Here is a 21,669-nt window from a genome sequence, read left to right on the forward strand (position 1 = left end):
GTGACAAAGTAATTGTTATTTTATAATGGCTAACATGGGGTATTTCATAATTTAATTTCTCTACACACAGACATATAGACACAGACACACATAGTCATGCACACACACCCACAGACTATTCTGGTCTTTGTATTCATAGGGTCTTGCAACTCCATAAAATTGAAAAAGAGTTGCACTTGATTATTAGTTCCATTAGGAAATCCCCTAAAATATAAGATTAGTTATAAATCTTTTCTGTGTTTTTAGCCCTTTTGGACAACCAGAGCAAACCTATCTTTGCTTTACAAGGTTGGGAAAAATTTTAGAGTTCCACTGTTAAGAAATTTCATAACTATATATCTGCTATGGTTCTTGGAACCTCATGAAAAATAAATGTACAAGTTGTACTTTGAATAAACACAATATGAAGAATAGCAATTAAAATTATACTTCCAGAAGTACTGTTATGTAACAATATGGGTTATATTGACATTACTCCGGGAGTAAAGGGACCTATAAATTACAGTAATAAACCTGGCCTGTTTATATTACTTTTATTTTCTTCACAAAGTTCACTGGGAAAAATGAATTTAAAATGACCAAAGATAAGTGAAAACTTTTCCACGATTGTTACACACTATAATTTATTAACATTTTAAATTAATATAGTCTACTCATTCATATATCTTCACTAATATATTCTACTCACTCTGTTCTACTCACTACTTAACAAAATACTCTTCTAGGCTTTTGATTGTTTTACAAAAGCTGTGAAAGCAAGTCCTGATTTTGCAGAAGGCTTTTATCAACGTGGGCTTTGTAAAGTAAAACTCCACAAGGATAGCTCGGTCCTGGATTTTAATCGTGCAATTACCCTCAATCCAAAACATTACCAGGTATTTAAATGAATAATTTCAATGATATGGAGAATGTGTCAAATTTGTTAAAACTACTAAATCTTCATATGTCATTGTTATTAATTAGCAAGATCTGGTTACTTATACCTACTTTTCAGCTCTGTTTTGATAATTCCTGTATCTGTATTTCCACCTGAACTAAAAATTTTGTTTACAACAGTGATACTTTATGTAAAAGTGCTTCATGAATTGTGATGTTTATAAATACTGTTAATATTTTATTATACCTATTAATTATGATTTCATATACCGTTATTAATTTTTTTACTTCATCTTTTGCTATCACATTTATTCCTGCCTTTTAAGAGGCTGTACAGACAACACAAAATTCAATAGGTGAAGCTTGACTATGAAATTTGAGTATGTTAAACATTAGATGATTTTAGAGAATACTGTTAATTTTCTCAGATATATAATGATAGTGTGCTTATGTAGGAGAATGTTTGCATAATGGAAAGCCTGGGGGTCGCCAGGTATTATGTATTAAGTATAGTGATGTCTACAACTTATTTTCAAATAGTTCAGAAAAATAGATAAAATAAATATTGTGAAACAATAATCATTGAATCCACCTGGTAGTTATATGGATGTTCATTGTACTATTTTTTAAATTATTCTCTATGTTCAAAATACTTTCTTATTTTTAAAAAAGAGTTATTTATTTGAGAGAAAGTGTGTGCATGAGTGGGGGAGGGGCAAAGGCACTGGGGGAGCGAATCTCAAGCAAACTCCCCACTGAACTCAGAACCTACATGGGGCTGGGTCTCACAGCCCTGATCGAGATCACAACCTGAGCTGAAACCAAGAGTCAGATGCTCAACGGACTGAGCCACCCAGGTGTCTGTTTGAAATATTTTCTAATAAAAGAGAGTGGGGAAAAAAGACTATAATTTATACCGTCTTTGGATGGCATGGATTTGTTCAAACTGTATCTTTTGGGAGAATTGATGCTTTACTAAAATATTCATTCCTGCTTTCCTCTGCTCTTTTCCTGAAAAGGCATACTTAAGCCGAGTAGCCTTCTATGGTTTGAAAGGCAGATACTCCAAAGCAATCTTGAATTGTAATGAGGCCATCAAAATTTATCCTCAGAGTGTGCGTGCCTATATCTACAGAGGAGTTCTGAAATACTACAACAAGGTAGGGCTGTTTCCTGTCTTGTTAAGTGAGATTTTAGAGTGGGCGGATGCTCAGATGTCAAGTTGTGACTAGTTTCCTTTTTCTCTCTGTGGGGGAGAATCCCCGTGGTATAAAGGGCACAACTGTATAGAACCCTTTATGCTTTCACAGTACATCAAAGGGATTTCAATTCATAATTTTGCACAAAATAGTGATATTTACTTTTTATATTTATATTTTAAATAGCACTTTCTACTTATTAAGAAAGTAGCGTATATTCATCGCAAAGGATTTGGAAATTACATAGGGGAATAAAGAAGATTAAAATCACCTATTACCCCCATCATCAAATGACAATTCCTGAGAGCATTTTGGTTTATTTACATTTAGTCTTTTTTTCCCTGAAAATATGATATGTATTTTCCAAAACTGGGATTATGCTACTTACAAATTTGTTGTGCCTTGCTTCTCACAATCTTTGAAGATACCATTTTAAAAGACTGAATAATATTCTACCATGGTTTATTTTTATTGTTGGGCATTTTACTGATTTACCATTTTGCTGTCTTAAATAATACAGCTACACACACTGAGAACAAAGCCATTGCTGGAGTTTATGATTGACTCCTAAATGGAACTTACTGGATCAAATGGTGTGAGCAGTCCCATTGATACCTGATACTTCATGGAATACTTTGTTTCTCCCTACTTTTCTTTTCTGACCTTTCTTTGTAATTATTTCATATGAAATATTTTGCAAATAATACCTTAAGGCAAAGGTAAGACCTTGTATTACATGTTAAGTCCATGAAAATTACTATCTACAGAAATGAATGATCTAAGTTATCAGAGAAGCATCAAAGAGGAAGTGAAAGAGACCATGGGTAGAAAACATGACCATTATGTTACATAACAGTATGAGTGACAGAAGCAAGCAAGGTTTGGTGAATGTTTGCTGGATGAATGTGGCTTCTCTTTTACTAATAAGAAGTATAATCTTCTTTTTGCTTTATAGCAATATTGGCAATAAGATAATCATCTAAATTAAATTATATATTGAATTTTATTTGCGGGTAGGAAAAACATTATTATAAATAATTCCTACCAAGAGATCTTAATTAACTCTGTGAAAGATTAGCTTAATTGTCTTAATTTCACAGATGATGCACAGAATGGGTAAATGAATGTTCCAAAAATTTTGATAGAATCAAGAATTTATTTTGCAATTAAATTTCTGTCCATTATGATTGATCCTTCTTATCTAGTTATTTTTTTCTTTGTAGACTTATAAGCTAGCGATTACAGATTTAACTACAGCTATCAATATGGACAAAAATAGTTATGTAGCATTTTATAACAGAGCATTATGCTACACCAAGATAAACGAACTTCGAATGGTAAGTGACCATTTTAGTAAACTACACATTTGTAAACACATTTAAAGCAAGTGTAAAGCATTTTCTTCTGTTATAGTTTTGAAAAGTATTTCCTGTGGAAATACACATACACACACATAAACACACACACAAACTTGAGAAACCAAAGAACAGTTTCAAAGAATATTTAAGGTTTTATTGGTCCTCACCAAATATATTTATACAATCTTTGCAATGTCACATGAGAATTAATTTTACAATGCTCATAAGCATTTAAAGGTATTTACAAATTAAAATATATTTCACAATTCTCATTTGAGTGAATGATTCTACAGATATACTGCTTGCAGAATTTTTAAGCAGTGATCATTAACAATATCTTTGCTTCAAAATCTCAACATTAGCTAGAAAAGTTTGTTTAGGGATTTTTTTTTTGTACAGTACTCAGACCACAGACACAGCAGGGAGTTTTCCACGATGGTTTCCAGGTCTGGGACCAGTGACGAGCGTTGCCTGTGTATTTTGAAGCCCCAAATGATGGCTGCAGTAAAACTTTTTCCTCTATTTGTCCTGATCCACCTTCTACCTGGGCAGAATGTCTTTTCTGTTTTCTAATCTTACCCTTCTCTTTCCTACGCCTGCAGGACTGGTCCTTTCCCAGTCAAGATTTCTCGCTGGCCAGCTGGTCTTGGCCTCTCATTGCCCTGTCCCACCCTCTCGCTTCTCTCCTCTGTTGTCTGCTTGTCTTCTCTTCTCATTCCTCTCTACTTCCACAGTCAGTGAAGCTTTCCTCTAAGAGACTACCTCGCATTCCCGCTGTTCTCCTCCAACCTCCTTGAAATTTGGACAGTGAAATCTGTTTAAGACATTTGGAGATTTAGAGAGGTATTTGCTATGGAAAGGAAGAAGTTGAGAACCATTGTTCCTACCTAAGAGACTGTAGAATTCCTGGCAGCCAGTCTGTCAGGTTTCCTCCAGAAATCTTGACAAATGAATAACTAATTTTTAACGAAGGAGTTGTTAAGATTCTAAAAGCTAATTAAAGGATCATTTATCAAGTAACCTGCACAGCAGGCGTCTTTGACCGGCTCCCTCCCCACCCCATTCCTGCCTTTTCTGGGTAACTCTGAAGCCACAAACAATGGACTGGGTGGGGGCAGGGAACTCCCATTTTTGTTATCTCTGATATCTAGCAGAATCAGTGTTCTATGAATAGGAAAATGAGAAACTACCTGGAGATCTAACTAGAATAATGACATATTGGTTATCTTAGAGCTGCCAGCCAGCTAACACATTTCCTCCAACTGAGACACTTTACAGAGGAGGAAATGGAAGCAGGGAGAAGTTAGGAACATATCCAAGTCACACAGAGTAGAAACCTGTATTGGCGTTCACAGGTTTGTTTGCTTCTGGCTAACAGTCTTTAGGTGGCTTTGTAAAACCAGCTGACCTCCAGCATGCGGACCGGATGTATTTAACAGTGTCCGCTCCTCCCTGTTTGTCTCCCTCCACCTGTTTCTCAGCATTCCTGCCATCACTAGAGTGAGAAAACCCAAGTACCTTTCTGCAGAAAATGCACTTAGGCATTCTTCTAAGATAAGCTATCATAAAAAATTAAGAAGAGGGGAATTCTGCTTCCTACCACCTCATTTTAATATAAATAACAGTTACCACTTACTTAGGGCTTATTGGGTGACAAGCACTGAGCTACATGCTTTACCAACATACAATCAAAATATTTTTAAGTGGACTTTTACAACAATATGATGTTATTAATATTCCAATTTTATATGTGAGTAGAGTGAGGCTTAGTGTTAAGTAATTTCCCCAAGACTGAAGATCTAGTAATAATAGCAGAGGCATGATCCAAATCCTGCTCATTGACCTTCATGACATCTCATTTCCCACCTTTTGTTTCCTCCTGTGTCACATAATCAGCTGCTTAGTGGATCTCTAAGGCATCTTACAGGTTTTACATTCTGGGATTCCATGACAGGAAAACTGCAAACATTCTAGTTTTGTTTTGTTTTATGCATATTATGAATTATTTTTACAGCTCTGCCAGAAGTTTGCTTATAATTATGTCACAATGCACATACAGGATTTTTAATTGTACAGTTCTTTTAGACACTTGAGTGTTTGGTAATGAAATACTGGAGAAGGACCAATGAGCAAATAGTAAAATGCTTATTTGTATTTTCAGTTAGCATGAGCTACAGGCATATAAGATTTGGCCCTTTTCTGATGAAACTGTAGATGCCACTTTCAGGCAAACAGGTTTGAGTGATGATAGGTAGTAACGGCCCACAGCCACCCCCGGCTGAATAGAAAGCCCAATCAGGTGACCCACCTTAAAATATCTGTAGGCCTTAACTAACCAAAGGACTTTTTACAACCTGACACAATTACTAAAAAAGGAGGAGATTCCAAACTTGGCATACCTCTTCACCCTCCCTCTCTAAAAACAGTGCCCACCCACTGCCTCCTTGCAGACAGCCTTTCCTCTGCTGGCCTGCCTGTCCACTCACTTGCTAAACTTCTCTTTTGCTTTGCTTCAGGTGAAATCTATCACTGCCCATGCCACCAGTTTCCACCCCATCAGCGCCCTATATCTGGGAACCCCCATCCAGTTGAGAGACACCCCATTTAAACATCATAGAAATCCATATGGCACTTTTGGACAAAATGTTCAGTAGGAAAATAAGACATTAAGTTCCAACCCAGATTTATGCTATTCCTAGTACCTGGTATAGAGTCAGTGGAAAAAATAAAAAAAGATTAAAGTAATGGAGAAAGGTCCTATGAATTGATAATTCTTAGTTTAGATTGGTGTCTTTCAAAATACAAGTATGCTTATCAAAATATTTTGAAGTAATTTTCCAATGAGTGCTTATTTGTTAGTGTATTAAAATCTATTTTCATTGATTCGTGATTTATTCATTCAACAAAAATTTATCTACTGCCATCAGAGGCAGGCACTGAGTTAGTTATTGGCTTTACAATGGTAAACAAAATAGATAAACTCTGCCTCCATAAAACTTAGGTTTCAGTGGGAAAAACAATAAAACACTAAAAAGGAATTAAATTTTAAAAGGTAACCAGTGCTGTGCTTTAATGTCAAAAGTCATTTGGTGAAACTACTGAGAGGGGGAAGGATATTGCATCTCCCACCCCCAACCATTCCAAACCATATACAATAAAAATCCAGGATTTTTATGGATTAGGATGATCCAGAGATTACATGTGAAAGGCAAGCACAGTGTGGATCATTTATTAAAACATAGCAGTGTCTGTAATATTTAGTTAACAGGACCCTTTAAATCTGAATGATTATTTTTGGCCATAAAAGTAAGTCACATTAAAGAATCCATGTTAGGTCCTAGTTTGGGCATAAACACATTTGTTCATAGCCAATGTGGCAAGGCCCTAGAGAGTTAAATCTATGTTTTAAGTGATTATTTTATTTTTAGGCATTAATAGATTATGGAATTGTGCTTCTTCTTGATGCTGGAGAAACTGTGACTTTAAATACTTTCATTAATCGTGGACTCATCTACGTAGAGTTACAGCAGTATAGTTTCGCATTGGAGGTAAACCTTCCTTCCTGTTTACTTGTAAAAATGAACCCACTTGATTTTGCACATTCTCTTCTGAAAACTAGTGAACAAATTTTTCTTGGTATCAAATGGCAATATTAACAAGCAATAAAAACGTAGCAAGAACTGTATTGAAGTACTTTGAATGAATAATAGAATCTTTGCCCAAAAACGTGTATTTTTACTTTGTTTTGATTACAGGTAAATAGTTCATATGTAAAAAAGTGTTTCTGATTTGATGAAATATCAATACACTCACCTTCTCTCAGGGAGTATCTTGGCTACAAATAAAACTCAATTATTTGGCAAATAAAATGATTTATGTATCAGTTTATTTTGCAGCTTGGAGCTAATTCTTCCTCATTCAGAATTTTCCTCATTCCCCATTGAAAATATATAAAAATAAATCTGTTTGTTTAGCATAGGGCAGAAAATGGCTGCTCAAAATAGGCTACTGGGAATAGACTTTTAAGTTACTGGAAACAGGCACTCAGAATTGCAATAAAAAGAGCATCTGCAGTGTATCAAAAGAGAAATAGGTTGTTTAAAATGTATTTTAGTAATTAATTGTTATTAATTATAATTAAACAAAATTCATCATTCTCATTTTTATCTTATTTGTATTGTCTATTTTAAATTAACTTTGGAATTAAGATTAAGAGATATGAGGCAAAAATCAAATAGTAATTTGAAGTTTGTGGTTAAATAATGGTAGTTTTGCTTTTGTGTTTCTGAGGAATGACAACAGAATAACAATGAGAATAAGAATAACAATAAGAATATAACGAGTGTTCCCTAATTTTTTCACCTTTAGAGATGGCTTGTATTATTTTTCCGTGTCCTAGAGTTAACTTTAGAGATTCTACTTCCACAGAAATACTTATTATGAAGGAGGTGTCTGAAAAATCTTATTCTAGGGAATTTATACTATGATGAAATGTAATTTTAAGAGTTGAACTCCTTTAGGTTTTGGTTTTGAGATATACCATTTAGAATTCCCTCAGGTAGAAGAAGCTAAAGAACTTTTTTGGGATAGGCAAGTGAGCTATGGAACTCTGGGTCACAGTATTTGAGTGGAACAAGTGAGGAAAATGGGGGTTGAGAGGAAAAGACTTCAGCTGTTGGAGAATTAAATTCAGGCCCTGTGTTATCTAACAAGTATATACCATTTAGTACTTAATAAAATCTTTCAACTAGGAAGGGCAAGATTTGAACTCAGATCTTTCTTAATTCCAAATCTTACGTTCTTTTTCACAAGGCAAGTAACTGGCATTGGTGGTAAAATCACGGAGATCATGAAGACAGAGTTCCAGTCCTTGAGGAGCTTATGGTCTAGTGGGAATCATTATTAACCCTTTCTTTTCTTTACCCTACATCAATTCATGAGTAAGTCCAGTCAGCTCTACCATCAAAACACATTTTGAATTCATCACTTCTCATTTTTGCCACTGCTGTCCTCCTAATTCAGGCCACAACCATCTCTCCTCTGTGGAGTACTGTAGTAGCTTCTTAACTGGCCTCTCTGATTTTGTTCTTGTTCTGCAGCATGCTGTTTTTTACACAACAGCCAGAGAGACCTCTTAAAAACATAAAGAAGGTCGAGTTATTCCTTGGCTCAAAACATTACATTGCTTCCTATAACATTTAGAATGCAATCTGGATTCTTTTCTTTTCTTTTTCTTTTGCAATCTGAATTCTTGACTATGGCCAGCCAAGACCCTACATGATCTGATTGTTGTCTACTCATCTGACTTCATTGTCATATGTTCCTCTTTTCTTACTCTGGTCACTCCACTCTGGCCTTTTGCTATTCCTTGGAAATGCCAGGCTCCCTTCCTGCCTCAGAACCATCTTACAAGCTATTCCTTAAACATAGAATGCTTTTCCCACTGATCTGTTTGTGGTTCATACCTTCCTTTCCTTTCAGATTTCTGCCCAAATGTGGCCTCCTTAGTCAAAAAGACCATAGATTGATTAAAATGGAATATAAAAAAATTAAAATAAACTCAAAATAAGTCTGGAAAGGGAAAGCAAAGGAACAGAAAACAGAGGAAACCAGAAGAAAACAAAAAATAAAATTTAGACCTAAATTTCATATCAGTGTTACATTAAATAGAAACAGTCAAATATACCTACTAAAATAATGAGAATATTAGATTGGAATTTTTAAAAAACCTTAACTATAGGGGCACCTGAGTGGCACAATTAAGTGTCTGACTTGGCTTCAGCTCAGGTCTTGATCTCAGGGTTGTGAAATAGAGCCCCAAGTCAGCCTCCATGCTCAGTGTGGAGTCTACTTAAGACTTTCTCTCCCTCTCCTTCTGCTCCTCCTCACCTCTCTCTCTCTCAAATAAATAAATATGTCTTTAAAAAAAAGCCCTAGCTATATTTTGGCTCTAGGAAACATACTTTAAATATAGTGAAAAAGTCTAGAAAAAAAGCATGCCAGGCAAACACTAATTAAAAGTTAAAAAAAAAAAAAGATGTTTTTCTCAATGTAAAGTGAAAAATATTAATTTGAAACTATTAATTTGAAACATTAAATTAAGAAAAAAGATGCAGGTTGAGGAAGAACCAGTGAAAGAATATAAGACTTAATATTAAGAGGGCTAGATAAAAAAAAACACAAGAGAAAGCAGAATCTTAAAACCTGCATACGGAAAAATTTTTAGTAGGAGTGATTGATAAATAGTGTGGTTAAGTAGGACAAACACTGAAAACCTTTTAGTTAATTGAAAGTTGTACGTCCTACCTTCATAGGGACACATTGACCAGGAAGTAGAATGCAGCATTTAGACTGGCATTGTTTAGGAAGTTAATGGTTAAGCTGGTTGGATTGAGAACATTTGTTTATCTCTTTGTCCTCTTGAAAACCTATCAGGAAAACAGTAAAGGAATAAAAGGATATAATTCCACAAAGCTAAAGATAGTGGAGAAGAGCTCTTTGGGGCAACCAAAACTACCACTCAAGATTTTAATACTTCAAACTTAAAAATGAATGGGTAGCCAAGGATCCTACACTTGAGGGAAGTGAAACAGAGACTAAAACAAACACATGCATTGCCATAGGTATATGGGATAGTGGCAGAAGGGGAGGTGCATGGAATGATGGTGTAAGATAACTAAATATTATCCTATGTCAGAAGTTAAACATGATACAATACTCATGTTATTAGAAATTTGAAGGTAAATAGCAGAACAAAACCTAGCAAGCTGTGAAAGCAATTGTCTTTGTGGAGTGGACTTGGGTACAGAGAGGAGGAGCAAGAGGGGGAGCAGGGCTCCCTTTAAGCTTTGTACATTTTCTAGTTTTATTAGACCCCATGCATTGTATATAAAGCTTACTTTGATAAGAATAAAAATAAATAAAGAACAAATACCTTTAGAGACAGTTTACCAATTACAAAATAAATTTGGCCTTTTGGAACAAGAACAATCAGTTGAGGGGATATGGGGACATGGCCGCTGTGTGTTGACCATGCTTTCAAGGGGATTGATAGTGACAAGAATTAGAATGACAAGGCCAAGTGCAGTTTTTGGGGAGGGAGGATTGAAGGAAGGCACATTAGGGCAGGGCAGTGAGCCAATGATTAAAGATAGAGAAAGCAGAGAAAACTTGGAGGAGCAAGTTTCCAGAGGAGACAGGGAGGAATAAAGTCAAGAGTCCACCTTCTGACACAGAAAGTGAGACAGTGTGGGTGAAGGTCTTTACAAATAAACTCATCAGTGGAGGGAATAGGAGTTGGGATTTTGCTTTGTATGTGAGTGACTTCACGTGGTTGGTTTTTTTGATCTCCGTATTAGAGAAAAGATTCATGCAGACAAGAAAAATCATAAAAATTCTGTTAGCTTTATTCTAAGTAATGCTAACAGTGATCATTTATGTCTATTGCTGATGATTAATGCCTAATTACCATATAGCATAATAACAGTTATGTATGTAAAGTCAAGTTGACATTTGTAAATTATATCTGATTACAAAATAAAACTTGGTATTCTCCATCTTTTAAGTTTATGGTCACTCCACACAGCCCTCAAATTAATAAGAATGTTTGTAACAAATCTCACCCTTGTAAATTTGCCTCCATTTTAGCAAAAACAATCTTTGTAGGGCAGCTAGCTGGCAGCATATCTGATTTGATTATATTTGAGTAGACAATAACTTGTTTTTTCCCAAATATTTCCATTTAATATCAAAATATACTTGAGGAATCTAAATGGGGAGTCTGCAGTCACAGATTGGTCTATGTGACTCATACCTTCCTAGAGTCCTAGGAAGTGCTCATGGAGTGCTCATTTGACCCTATTGCTCCCTCTTTCACACCAGTATTTGCAGAAATCTCATTCTACTCCCACAAGACAGCCAGCTTCCTCCCTGTGGCACAGCCTGGGAAGGTTTGTGGATGAAAGAGGAGCAAAGAGAAGGAAAGCGGAAGGGAGAAGGAGAGGGAGACCACCTATTAAGGTTAGCTCCTCTTCAGTGCCTAAGAGAGGACAGTGAGTGTCAGGGCCACAAAGTCAGGACCTTTTGCGGGCTTAGCCCTTTTTATTCTCTTAACCTCCTCCTCCCCAGGGCCATTCAGGTCTATCCTAGCCGACTTCTCTAACTCAAAATCTTGGGGTTAGAGTTTACATTGCTTCCTCTCAAGAGCTTCTAGGATCTCTGGACAAAACGACATACTTCTTCCCAGAAGTGTGGATTCCAAAGGTAGGAGCAGCCTTAGTCAATCCACACAAACCACCCAGTTATACACTTTCCTGGGCCTAGGTGCCTGTTTGTCCTATAGACATACACTGCCAAAACTTCTCTCCAAGTGAATTTCCATTTCTATCTAGAAGGGGAAGTCTCTGGTGATGTGCACTGGGGAAAAAACAATAAAAGAAAGCAGATGAAATAACTCATTACACAGAGCAGGGCAAAGCCACAGGGAAAGTGGAAACCAGTAGCATAAGATTCTGAGTGAGTTTTCAGTTACGGATTTCCTCTGTTCCATCCATTCTCATTAGCTGTGATACTAAAATGAAAAACAAAGTTTTAGGAAGATGTATATTTTAATGTTTGTGTTAAGTATATTCATAGTAGAATCAAAGTTAGAAGGAAGTTTAAGAAAGCACAAAAGATAATGTTACAAAATTAACAAAAACTTATAAAACTATTTCAGGATTTTAAACAAGCTGCACTGATAAGCAAGACTAATGTGAGCCTTTGTCAAGCAACTGCCATGTGCTATCACAGGTATGGAGTGCAATTTATGTTGATGTGAAAGCAGGTAGAACCATCATATTTATAATGATAGAAGAATAGAAGAAATAGGAAAATGTTGTGGAACTAGCAGAGTATAAAAATAGGGAGAGACACAAAGATTCCCTTTTGAGAAGTGGGGAGCCCCCCTGAATGTGTCATTATAATAAATGATTTAGCCAAGTCTTCAAGAAATACCTGCATCATGGCATTGGGGAACCCATCTGATACAACCCCATTTACTGGAAAGGACCTTGGTAATATACAGGATAAAATCATGCATAGCTTGAAATAGCTAAGAACAAAATAAAATTAATTAATTTTGTTCATAAAATGGAACTAACTTTTATAAAGCCTGTTTCCTGGAAGAGAGAATGATTTCAAAACATATTTTCAAGAAAATTTTGCATTTAGAAAACGTAGTCCTAAATCTAAAACTAATTACAACAGTACCAGTAAATATCCACAAAATATAAGAAAATCTATAAAAAACATTACTTAAAACATTATTACCTGTTTCTGGGGTTATTATAAAAATAAGTAATGGGGCACCTGGGTGGCTCAGTCAGTTAAGCATCTTGACTCTTGATCTCAGCTTAGGTCTTGATCTCAGGTTTATGAGTTTGAGCCCTGTGTTGGGGGCTGTATTGGGGGCTACTTAAAAAAAAAAATAAGTTATAGAAGGGGAGAAAAGAATAGGCTCAAATATAGATGACAATCAGTTTAAAAGTTACTCAGATAATATTAGAGTAGGTAGATTTTGTTAACAATAGTGTTTATTTTTCTACATATACATTTGGCATCTAAAAGTTAGTTTCTGGTCATTTTGCTTTAAAAAGCATAGAGATTTAGCACATGAATATTTTTTGGTAGGATGAGATATATTTGATTAAGTAATAGTTTACAGTACTATTTTCATGAAATAACAGCAATTAATTGGAGGAGAAATTTGGATATTCATAAATTATGTAAGCTAGGCTGTGTAAATATCTAGTTTAGAGAATAGAACATAGTTTGAATTATTTAGGATATCAGCATTCTTTTTTTCCCCCCCTTTTAGGACACAGATAGTACAGCTACATTTTTCTTTGAGAGTCAGACTTTTAATTTTATGAACATAGTAATATAATAATTGGTACTTGTAAAAGGTGTCATTGAGGTAAAAGCCTAAATGAGTCTCAGACGTTTAATTTTATATAGAAAGCAAAACATAGTCACACCATTGTCTATGTTAATCCAGGAACCTTTGTACAATTCATCTCTTTAGGTAATTGTCATTCTTAAAAAGAGATGGAATAATGTTGACTGACGTGTTTGTTTTGGTGGGTGAGTGCAGACCAAAAATGTCTGAGGTCATTGTATTCTCTTAAAATTAAAAAAAAAAAAAAAAAAAAGACTCCAAAATTTCTCTCAGCCTCATTCCTATGTTTAGCAGCTATTAGAGACAGTAAAGTTCTCTCTGTGTCAGTTCCTGAGCTCTTTTATGAAATGTAATCACTGGGTCTATATGGCAGAGACTCCTTAAGCTGATACTGCTTTGCAATTCCAAATAACCCAACTTTCATCAGCCGACTGGAATCTCTATTGTCCTTTAATAAAAGTAGAATTTAAATCAACAGTAAAGCCCTGATAACTCACAGTCCCAATTCCATGTGTCTTATGTTTTACTGAATTTAGCAATAAGGAATGTTTAGTGATTGGTTATATTTATTCCAGGAAAAGTATTTTTGCTTTTCAAGGTAAGCTATAATATGCTTATACCACAGCAGGTTGATTTCTAAGTACTGAGATTCATTATTGATGTCTTATAGTGGGGAAAGTAAAAGTTTTCCCATTTGGAAAATTCAAAAAAAGGAATAAATCTTTAAATTTTAGGACTTTGATCTTTGAACTCATGGGGTTGCAGACTTTTGAAGTATGCCTTTGTATATATCTGGCTCTCACTCTTGTGGTTGCTAGGAGACAACATTCCTTAGGCTGAATATCCTACTTGTTGTCCAATTTGGTCACTAAGAGTGTTATGGTAGAGTTAATTTTTAGATCTCTTTGAGAAAGGCACTTTCAGATTAAAAAAAAAAAAATGCCACAGAGGGAGAGCCTGATTTACTCAGTTACATGTCCTAGCCACTTTTTATCCCAGAATGTCTATTTAACGTCTATTTTACTCTTTTTATATTTGCATAAAGTATTTTTGAACCTTTGACTCTGCAAACCACATTCTTTAGTATTGGGAGGTATTTATGATTTATTTGTACAACTCAGTAGGGCACATCTGGTCACGTATGTGATTAATTTGGAAAATGCAGTGGGCTTTTGTGTCTGTGGCCTTGCCTGCACACTCAGCACATGGTCCATAGTTATGGACACTCTAATGATAATCATGCACCTTCCTCAGTGATCATCTTATTTTATATTTATTAAAACACATTTTATTAAAAAAACTAATTTTAGATATTTTTATATTTGTAATTGATGCTTAATAATTTATGTCTTGGCTGAATATGTATCCTGTTTTAGATACTTGACCATGTCCTCTGTTGTTTAACTGCCATGTGATTATTTAACAAAGGCTTCAATCTAGGATTTTGTGTGATATCTACATATTCAAAAAAATGAGACTGCTATTTCTAAGTTGCCTTTCTGTTTGTCTTTCTTTCTTTCTATTTGTACAGGGGGCTGGGAAGTCTCTGGTTTTGGCAATGTCACCTCCTCTGGACTTGATTTTTGTCATTGTCATCCTTGAAGAGGTTGCTATGTGTCTTTCAAGGTCTCTTTCTAACTTTAGGGTTTAATAATTATTTACTTAGTCTGAATAGATTAAGTGCTCATTAAACTTTAGTGCTTATAGAGGAGTTAAGATAGCAGAGTAAAAGAGTGACCCAAAGCTTCTCTCATCCCTTGAACACAGCTAGATAGTTATCAAGTCATTCTGAACACCCAAGAAATCAATCAGAGGTCTGTGAAAACAAAAACTGCAAGTCTATAAGTAGCAAAGTGACCACCTTTGGAAAGTAAGAGATGTGGAGTTAACTTAGGGGAGATATGGCTGTGGATATATTTGTGGGGAGGGAGACTACTTACAGAGGCTACCACAAAGTATTAGAAGCCGTGGAGTGCAAAATCTGGATGTTTAGTAGTCTTCTGTCATGGAGGACATGCCTGGCTTAAAGGTGTTCAGGTGGCAAAGTGGGCAGAATCCCAGGACTGAAAACATGGTCTGAAGATTCCCTGGTTTGAAAGAATGGGTGGCTCCAACATGCTGCACTGTTCCCAGGCATAGAAGTGGGGAAGTTTGGACACAGACAGAATGAATGCAGGGTTCTGAGAGAAACTGGGGACACAAGAGGGGTGATTGATTGCTCTTCCATGAGGGTGCACTGAAAAGTAGGGGCACAGACGTTCAGCTTGGAGGCTAAAGATCAGGGCACCGCCATACTCGTCTTGCCCAACAGCACCATTAGCCTTCCGGGACCAAACCAATGCCACCCAGAGGAGGCTGGAACTCCTTACACCAAGCTCCCCCTCCCCCCCACCCCTGTGCCCTGGAGGCACATTTCCACTGAAACAATTCAGCCAGAGAATCAGCACAACAGACCTCTCTCCTAGAGGACCAACACAAACAATTAGCTGACACCATGTCTACTGATCATGACCAACACCAAGGAAATACAATTTTAAGGACATATTATGAACAACTATATGCCAATAAATTAGTCAATCTGGAAGAAATGGATGCATTCTTGGAAACTTATGAACTACCAAAACTGAAACAGGAAGAAATAGAAACTCTGAACAAACCCATAACCACCAAAGAAATTGTAGCAGTAATCAAAAGCTCCCAAAAAACAAGAGTCCAGGGAGAGATGGCTTCCCTGGGGAATTCTACCAAATATTTAAAGAAAAGTTAATAGGATTCTTCTGAAGCTGTTTCAAAAATAGAAATGGAAAGAAAACTTCCAAATTCATTCTATGAGGTCAGCATTACCTTGATCCCAAAACCAGACAAAGACCCCAGCAAAAAGGAGAATTACAGACTAATATCCCTGATGAACATGGATACCAAAATTACTCACCAGGATACTAACCAATAGGATCCAGTAGGACATGAAAAGGATTATTCACCATGACCAAGTGGGATTTATCCCTGGACAGCAAGGGTGGTTCAACATTTGCAAATCAGTCAACGTGGTATATCACATTAATAAAATAAAGGACAAGAACCATATGATCTTCTCAATTGATGCAGAAAAAGCATTTAACAAAATACAGCATCCTCTCAATTAAAACTCTCTCCACAGTGTAAGGATAGAGGGAACATACCTCAGTATCATAAGAGCCATCTACAAAAAACCCACAGCGAATATCATTCTCAATAGGGAAAAACTGAAAACTTTCCCCCTAAGATCAGGAACATGACAGAGATGCCCACTCTTACCATTATTGTTCAATATAGACTAGAAGTACTAGCCTCAGCAATCAGACAACAAAAGGAAATACAAAGCATTTAAATTGGCAAAGAAGTAGTCAAAATATCACTCTTCAGTGATGGCATGATACTTTGTGTGGAAACCCAAATGAATCCACCCCAAAAATGCTGGAACTCAAATATGAATTCAGCAAAGTTACAGGATATAAAATCAATGCACTGAAATCAGTTGCATTTCTATACACCAATAATAAAGCAGCAGAAAAAGGAATCAAGGAATCAGTCCCATTTGCGATTGCACCAAAAACATTAAGATACCTAGGGATAAGCCTAACTAAAGAGGTAAAAAATCTGTACTCTGAAAACTACAAAGCACATATGAAGGAAATTGAAGAGGACAAAAAGGAATGAAAAAGCATTCCATGTTCATGGATTGGAAGAACAAATATTGTTAAAATGCCTATACTACCCAAAACAATCTACACATTCAATGTAATCTCTATCAAAATGCCACCAGCATTTTTCACAGAGCTGGAACAAACAATCCTAAAATTTGTATGGAACCACAAGATGCTGAATAGCCAAAGCAATTTTGAAAAAGAAAAACAAAACTGGAATCATCACAATTCTTGATTTCAAGTTATATTACAAAGCTATAATCATCGAGACAGTATGGTACTGGCACAAAAACAGACACATAGATCAATAGACCAGAATAGATAACTATATGGTCAACTAATCTTGGACAAAACAGGTAAGACTATCCAATGGAAAAAGGACAGTCTCTTCAACAAATAGTATTGGGAAAACTGGACAGCAACATGCAGAAGAATGAAACTAGACCAGTTTGTTACACCATACACAAAAATTAATTCAAAATGGAGGAAAGACCAAAATGTGAGACAAGAATCCATCAAAATCCTAGAGAAGAACACAGGCAGGAATCTTTCTGAACTTGGCTGTAGCAACTTCTTACTAGACATGTTGCTGGTGGCGAGGGAAACAAAAAAGCAAAAATGAACTACTGGGATTTCATCAAGATTAAAATCTTCTGCACAGCAAAGGAAACAATCAACAAAACTAAAAGTCAGCCCATGGAATGGGAGAAGATGTTTTCAAATGACATATCTGATAAAGGATTAGTATCCAAAATCTGTAAAGAACTTACTGAACTCAACACCCAAAAAACAAATAATCCAGTTAAGAAATGGGTGGAAGACATGAATGGACACTTTTCAAAGCAGACATCCAGATAGTTAACAGACACGTGAGAAGATACTCAACATTACTCATCATCAGGGAAATACAAATCAAAACCATGATAAGATACCACCTCACACCAGTCAGGCTAAAATTAATGACACAAGAAACAACAGATTTTTGCAAGGATGTGGAGAAAGGGGAACACTCTTGAACTGTTGGTGGGAATGCAAACTGGTGCAGCCACTCTGGAGAACAGTATGAAGGTTCCTCAAAAAGTTAAAATAGAACTACCCTATGATCCAGTAATTGCACTAATAGATATTTACCCAAAGGATACAAAAATACAGACTCAAAGGGGTACATGCATCCCGATTTTTGTAGCAGCATTATCAACAATAGCTAACCTATGGAGAGTCCATTTGTCTATCCACTGATGAATGGATAAAGAAGAGGTGGTGTACACACACACACACACACACACACACACACACACACAGAGGAATATTACTCAGCCATAAAAAAGATGAAATCTTGCCACTTGCACAACATTTATGGTGCTAGAGTGTGTTAAGCTAAGAAAATAATTCAGAGAAAGACAAATACCATATACTTTCATTCATATGTGGAATTTAAGAAACAAAACAGATAAAGCAGATGAACATATGGAAAAAAGGTGAGAGGGAAACAAACCATAAGTGAATCTTAATGATAGAGAACAAATAGAGGCTTGATAGAGGGGTGTGGGTGGAGGATGGTCTAGATGGGTGATGGGTATTAAAGAGGGCACTCATTATGATGAGCCCTGGGTGTTGTATGTAAGTGAGGAACTACTGAACTGTACTCCAGAAAACAATACTGCACTGTAGGTTAACTAAAATAAAAAATATATATATATATAGGCATGATAACTACATAGGTATAGAAAAATAGCTTCAATTATTGTCTTATTTTTTCTTTTAAAATTGAGTAGTTTATACAAAAAGTGATACTGTATTTTATAAGCCATATATTGGTATATGTACTCACAAAGATTTTTAATTTCCTTCTGGGTATGAGTGGGGCAGTGCATTTGATGCAGTTGGATGTCAATATACTAGAAGCATTTCAATGATATATAAGAAAACTATGAGAGAACTGAGATTGCTGTGGAAATTTCAGTTTACTTAATCACCGTAGGTATGCATGATAGGTAAATAATTTGCTGCTACCCATAGATAGAAATACTGAGCACAACAACCTATCAGCTAAATGCATTTTATACAGAATCACTGCTGTCTAATTATTCTTGATAAAGAATTTGTTATCCAAAGTAATCTTGAGAAACAGGAACAAAGCTGGAGGTATCACCATCCCAGATTTCAAACTATACTACAAAACTGTAGTAATAAAAATAGTATGGTACTATCACAGAAGTAGACACATAGATGAATGGAACAGGATAGAGAACCCAGAAAGAAATTCATGTTTGTATGATCAATTAATCTACACAAAAGAGGCAAGAATATACAATGGGGGAAAAGACAGTCTGTTTTTGAGACAGATTCTCATAAATGCTGTTGGAAAAACTAGACAGCTACATGCAGAAGAATGAAACTGGACTACGTTATTACACATACACAAAAAGGAACTCAAAATAGATTAAAACCTAAATGTGAGATGTGAAACCATGAAAGTCCCACAAGAAAACATAGCCATAATCTCCTGGACACCAGCCTTGTGACTTTTTTTTTTTTTTTGAAATGTCTCCTCAGGCAAGGGAAACAAAGGCAGAAACAAACTATGGGGAATACACCAAAATAAAAAGTTTTGCACAGCAAAAGAAACTATGAACAAAAAGAAAAGGCAACCTATTGAATGGGAGAAGGTATTTGCAAATGATATATCTGACAAGGGGTTAATATCTAAAATATGTAAAAAATTTATTCAACTCAACACCAACCCTCCAATAACTGGATTAAAATGGGCAGAGAACTGGTATAGATATTTTCCCAAAGAAAACATACAGATGGCAACAGGTACATGAAAAGATGCTCAACATCACTGATCATCAAAGAAATGTAAATTAAAACCACAAGGAGAAATGACCTCATACCAGTCATCTTAGCTGGTACCCAAAAAACAAGAAATAACAAGTGTTGGTGAAGATGTGGAGAAAAGGGAACCTTCTGTTGCACTGTTGGAATGTCAACCGGTGCAACAAGTGTGGAAAACATTAAGGAGTTTCCTTTAAAAAAGAAATACTGTATGATCCAGTAATTCCATTATTTTACCCAAGGAAAATGAAAGCACTAATTTGAAAAGATCTATGCAACCATGTGTTTATTGTGGCATTATTTATAATAGTCAAGATATGGAAGTAACACAAGTGCCCTTGGATAGATGAATGGGTAAAGATACAATACACACACCCAGTCACACACAGACACACACACACAAGCATGAAACACAATGGAATTACTCAGCTATAAAAAAAAAAAAGATCTTGCCATTTGCAACAACATAAATGGACCTAGAGGATATTATGCTAGGTCCAATAGATCAGACAGAGAAAGGCAAATAGGGTAAGATTTCACTTAAATGTGGAAATTGAAAAAACAAGACAAATGAGCAAACAAAAACAGAAGCATCCTCATAGATACAGAGAACAGGTTGGTGACTGCCAGTGAGGACAGGGGTGGGTAATGAGAGAAATAGGTGAAAGGGATTGAGAGGTACAGAGGAAAAGATCTCTGTAAACAGAGCACAACCTCAGGCATTGTTGCTCTTATTTAGAGAACTTTCACCTCTCCACTAGTGCCAGTTATCAGGAGAGAAGCACAATTTCACTCTAAGCTACTGAGGGAAATAAACCTATGTTTTCTTAGTAACAATCCACAGAGAACTTAACAGATACAATTGGCTCATGCACATGAATGTTCACTTTCTGCCTGTCTGAATTATCAGAGGCCAAGTTTTCCTGGTATTTCACTGCTGTTTCTTGTACAGTTTTCTGGCAGAGCACTCGATGCCCCACTTTTGGGTAGTGTTTGCCAAAACATGGAATAAATATCGTAAGTACCTCAATTATTCTTCATGGCTTAGACAGGCATTAAAAATATTCAATCACATTGTGAGAAATTAGAGTGCTTTTCAATTTCAAAATGAGTTCTTTCTCAAACCTTCTGAATTTGTCAAGGAGAAAGTCTAGTCTAAAAGCTAAAAGTCTAAAAGCTAGTCTTTCTGTCTTTCCAACATTTTCTAAGAGATGGTCCAGCCCTCAGGTTCAGTTTTCTGCAGACTACTGTAGTATCCAACACCAATACTTGTTTATTTTTATGGTTGCTTTCTGTTTATGGTATGAAATAAATAATTTTATATTTATGGGATTGAAATTGTTTTTTGTTGTTTTTTGAAATAAACTGAGTTAAGTAAAATGGTGATTTGACGTCAAGAAAAATATTCAGTAAATGATAGTATAGGTAGAATATAGGGCAACTGTCACCAAGGAGGGGCTGAAGTTTGGGAAACAGTACTTTAAGGAATATTCCTGAATAATATCTAGGAGATGACAGTCTCTAGAACAGTTTCCCTTGGTTCCATGTATTTTATAAAGGAAAAATTAGTAAAGTAGTGATGCATCTTGTTAAATTTTGAAGCCTTTTTGAGAAAGTAATGAAGGGAGTGGGAGAAAGATGATAATCTTTATTGAGCATTTCTTTACTAAATGGTTTTCACACATGCACATTTGTTTCTCATAACAACTTTGAACAATTAGGATTAATTTGCACATTCAGGTTTAGGTCTGAGCATCACACCTTCCTTCTGACTACAC

The 21,669-nt window shown here is 35.8% G+C and overlaps 1 protein-coding gene across 1 annotated transcript in view; it reads left to right on the forward strand.

Moving 5' to 3' along the window:
- Positions 1 to 21,669, forward strand: part of LOC111158034 (tetratricopeptide repeat domain 6) — a 218,685-nt gene that overhangs the window by 183,646 nt on the left and 13,370 nt on the right. The window contains exons 22-26 of the mRNA XM_022519831.1: positions 726 to 875; positions 1,896 to 2,036; positions 3,299 to 3,412; positions 6,862 to 6,981; positions 12,150 to 12,223. Of these exons, the coding sequence (XP_022375539.1) occupies positions 726 to 875; positions 1,896 to 2,036; positions 3,299 to 3,412; positions 6,862 to 6,981; positions 12,150 to 12,223 (599 nt within the window). The remainder of the gene's footprint in view (positions 1 to 725; positions 876 to 1,895; positions 2,037 to 3,298; positions 3,413 to 6,861; positions 6,982 to 12,149; positions 12,224 to 21,669) is intronic.

The sequence above is a fragment of the Enhydra lutris genome, unplaced genomic scaffold, assembly GCF_002288905.1.
Source record: "Enhydra lutris kenyoni isolate GAN:26980312 unplaced genomic scaffold, ASM228890v2 scaffoldscaffold4, whole genome shotgun sequence".
Classification (NCBI taxonomy): domain Eukaryota; kingdom Metazoa; phylum Chordata; class Mammalia; order Carnivora; family Mustelidae; genus Enhydra; species Enhydra lutris.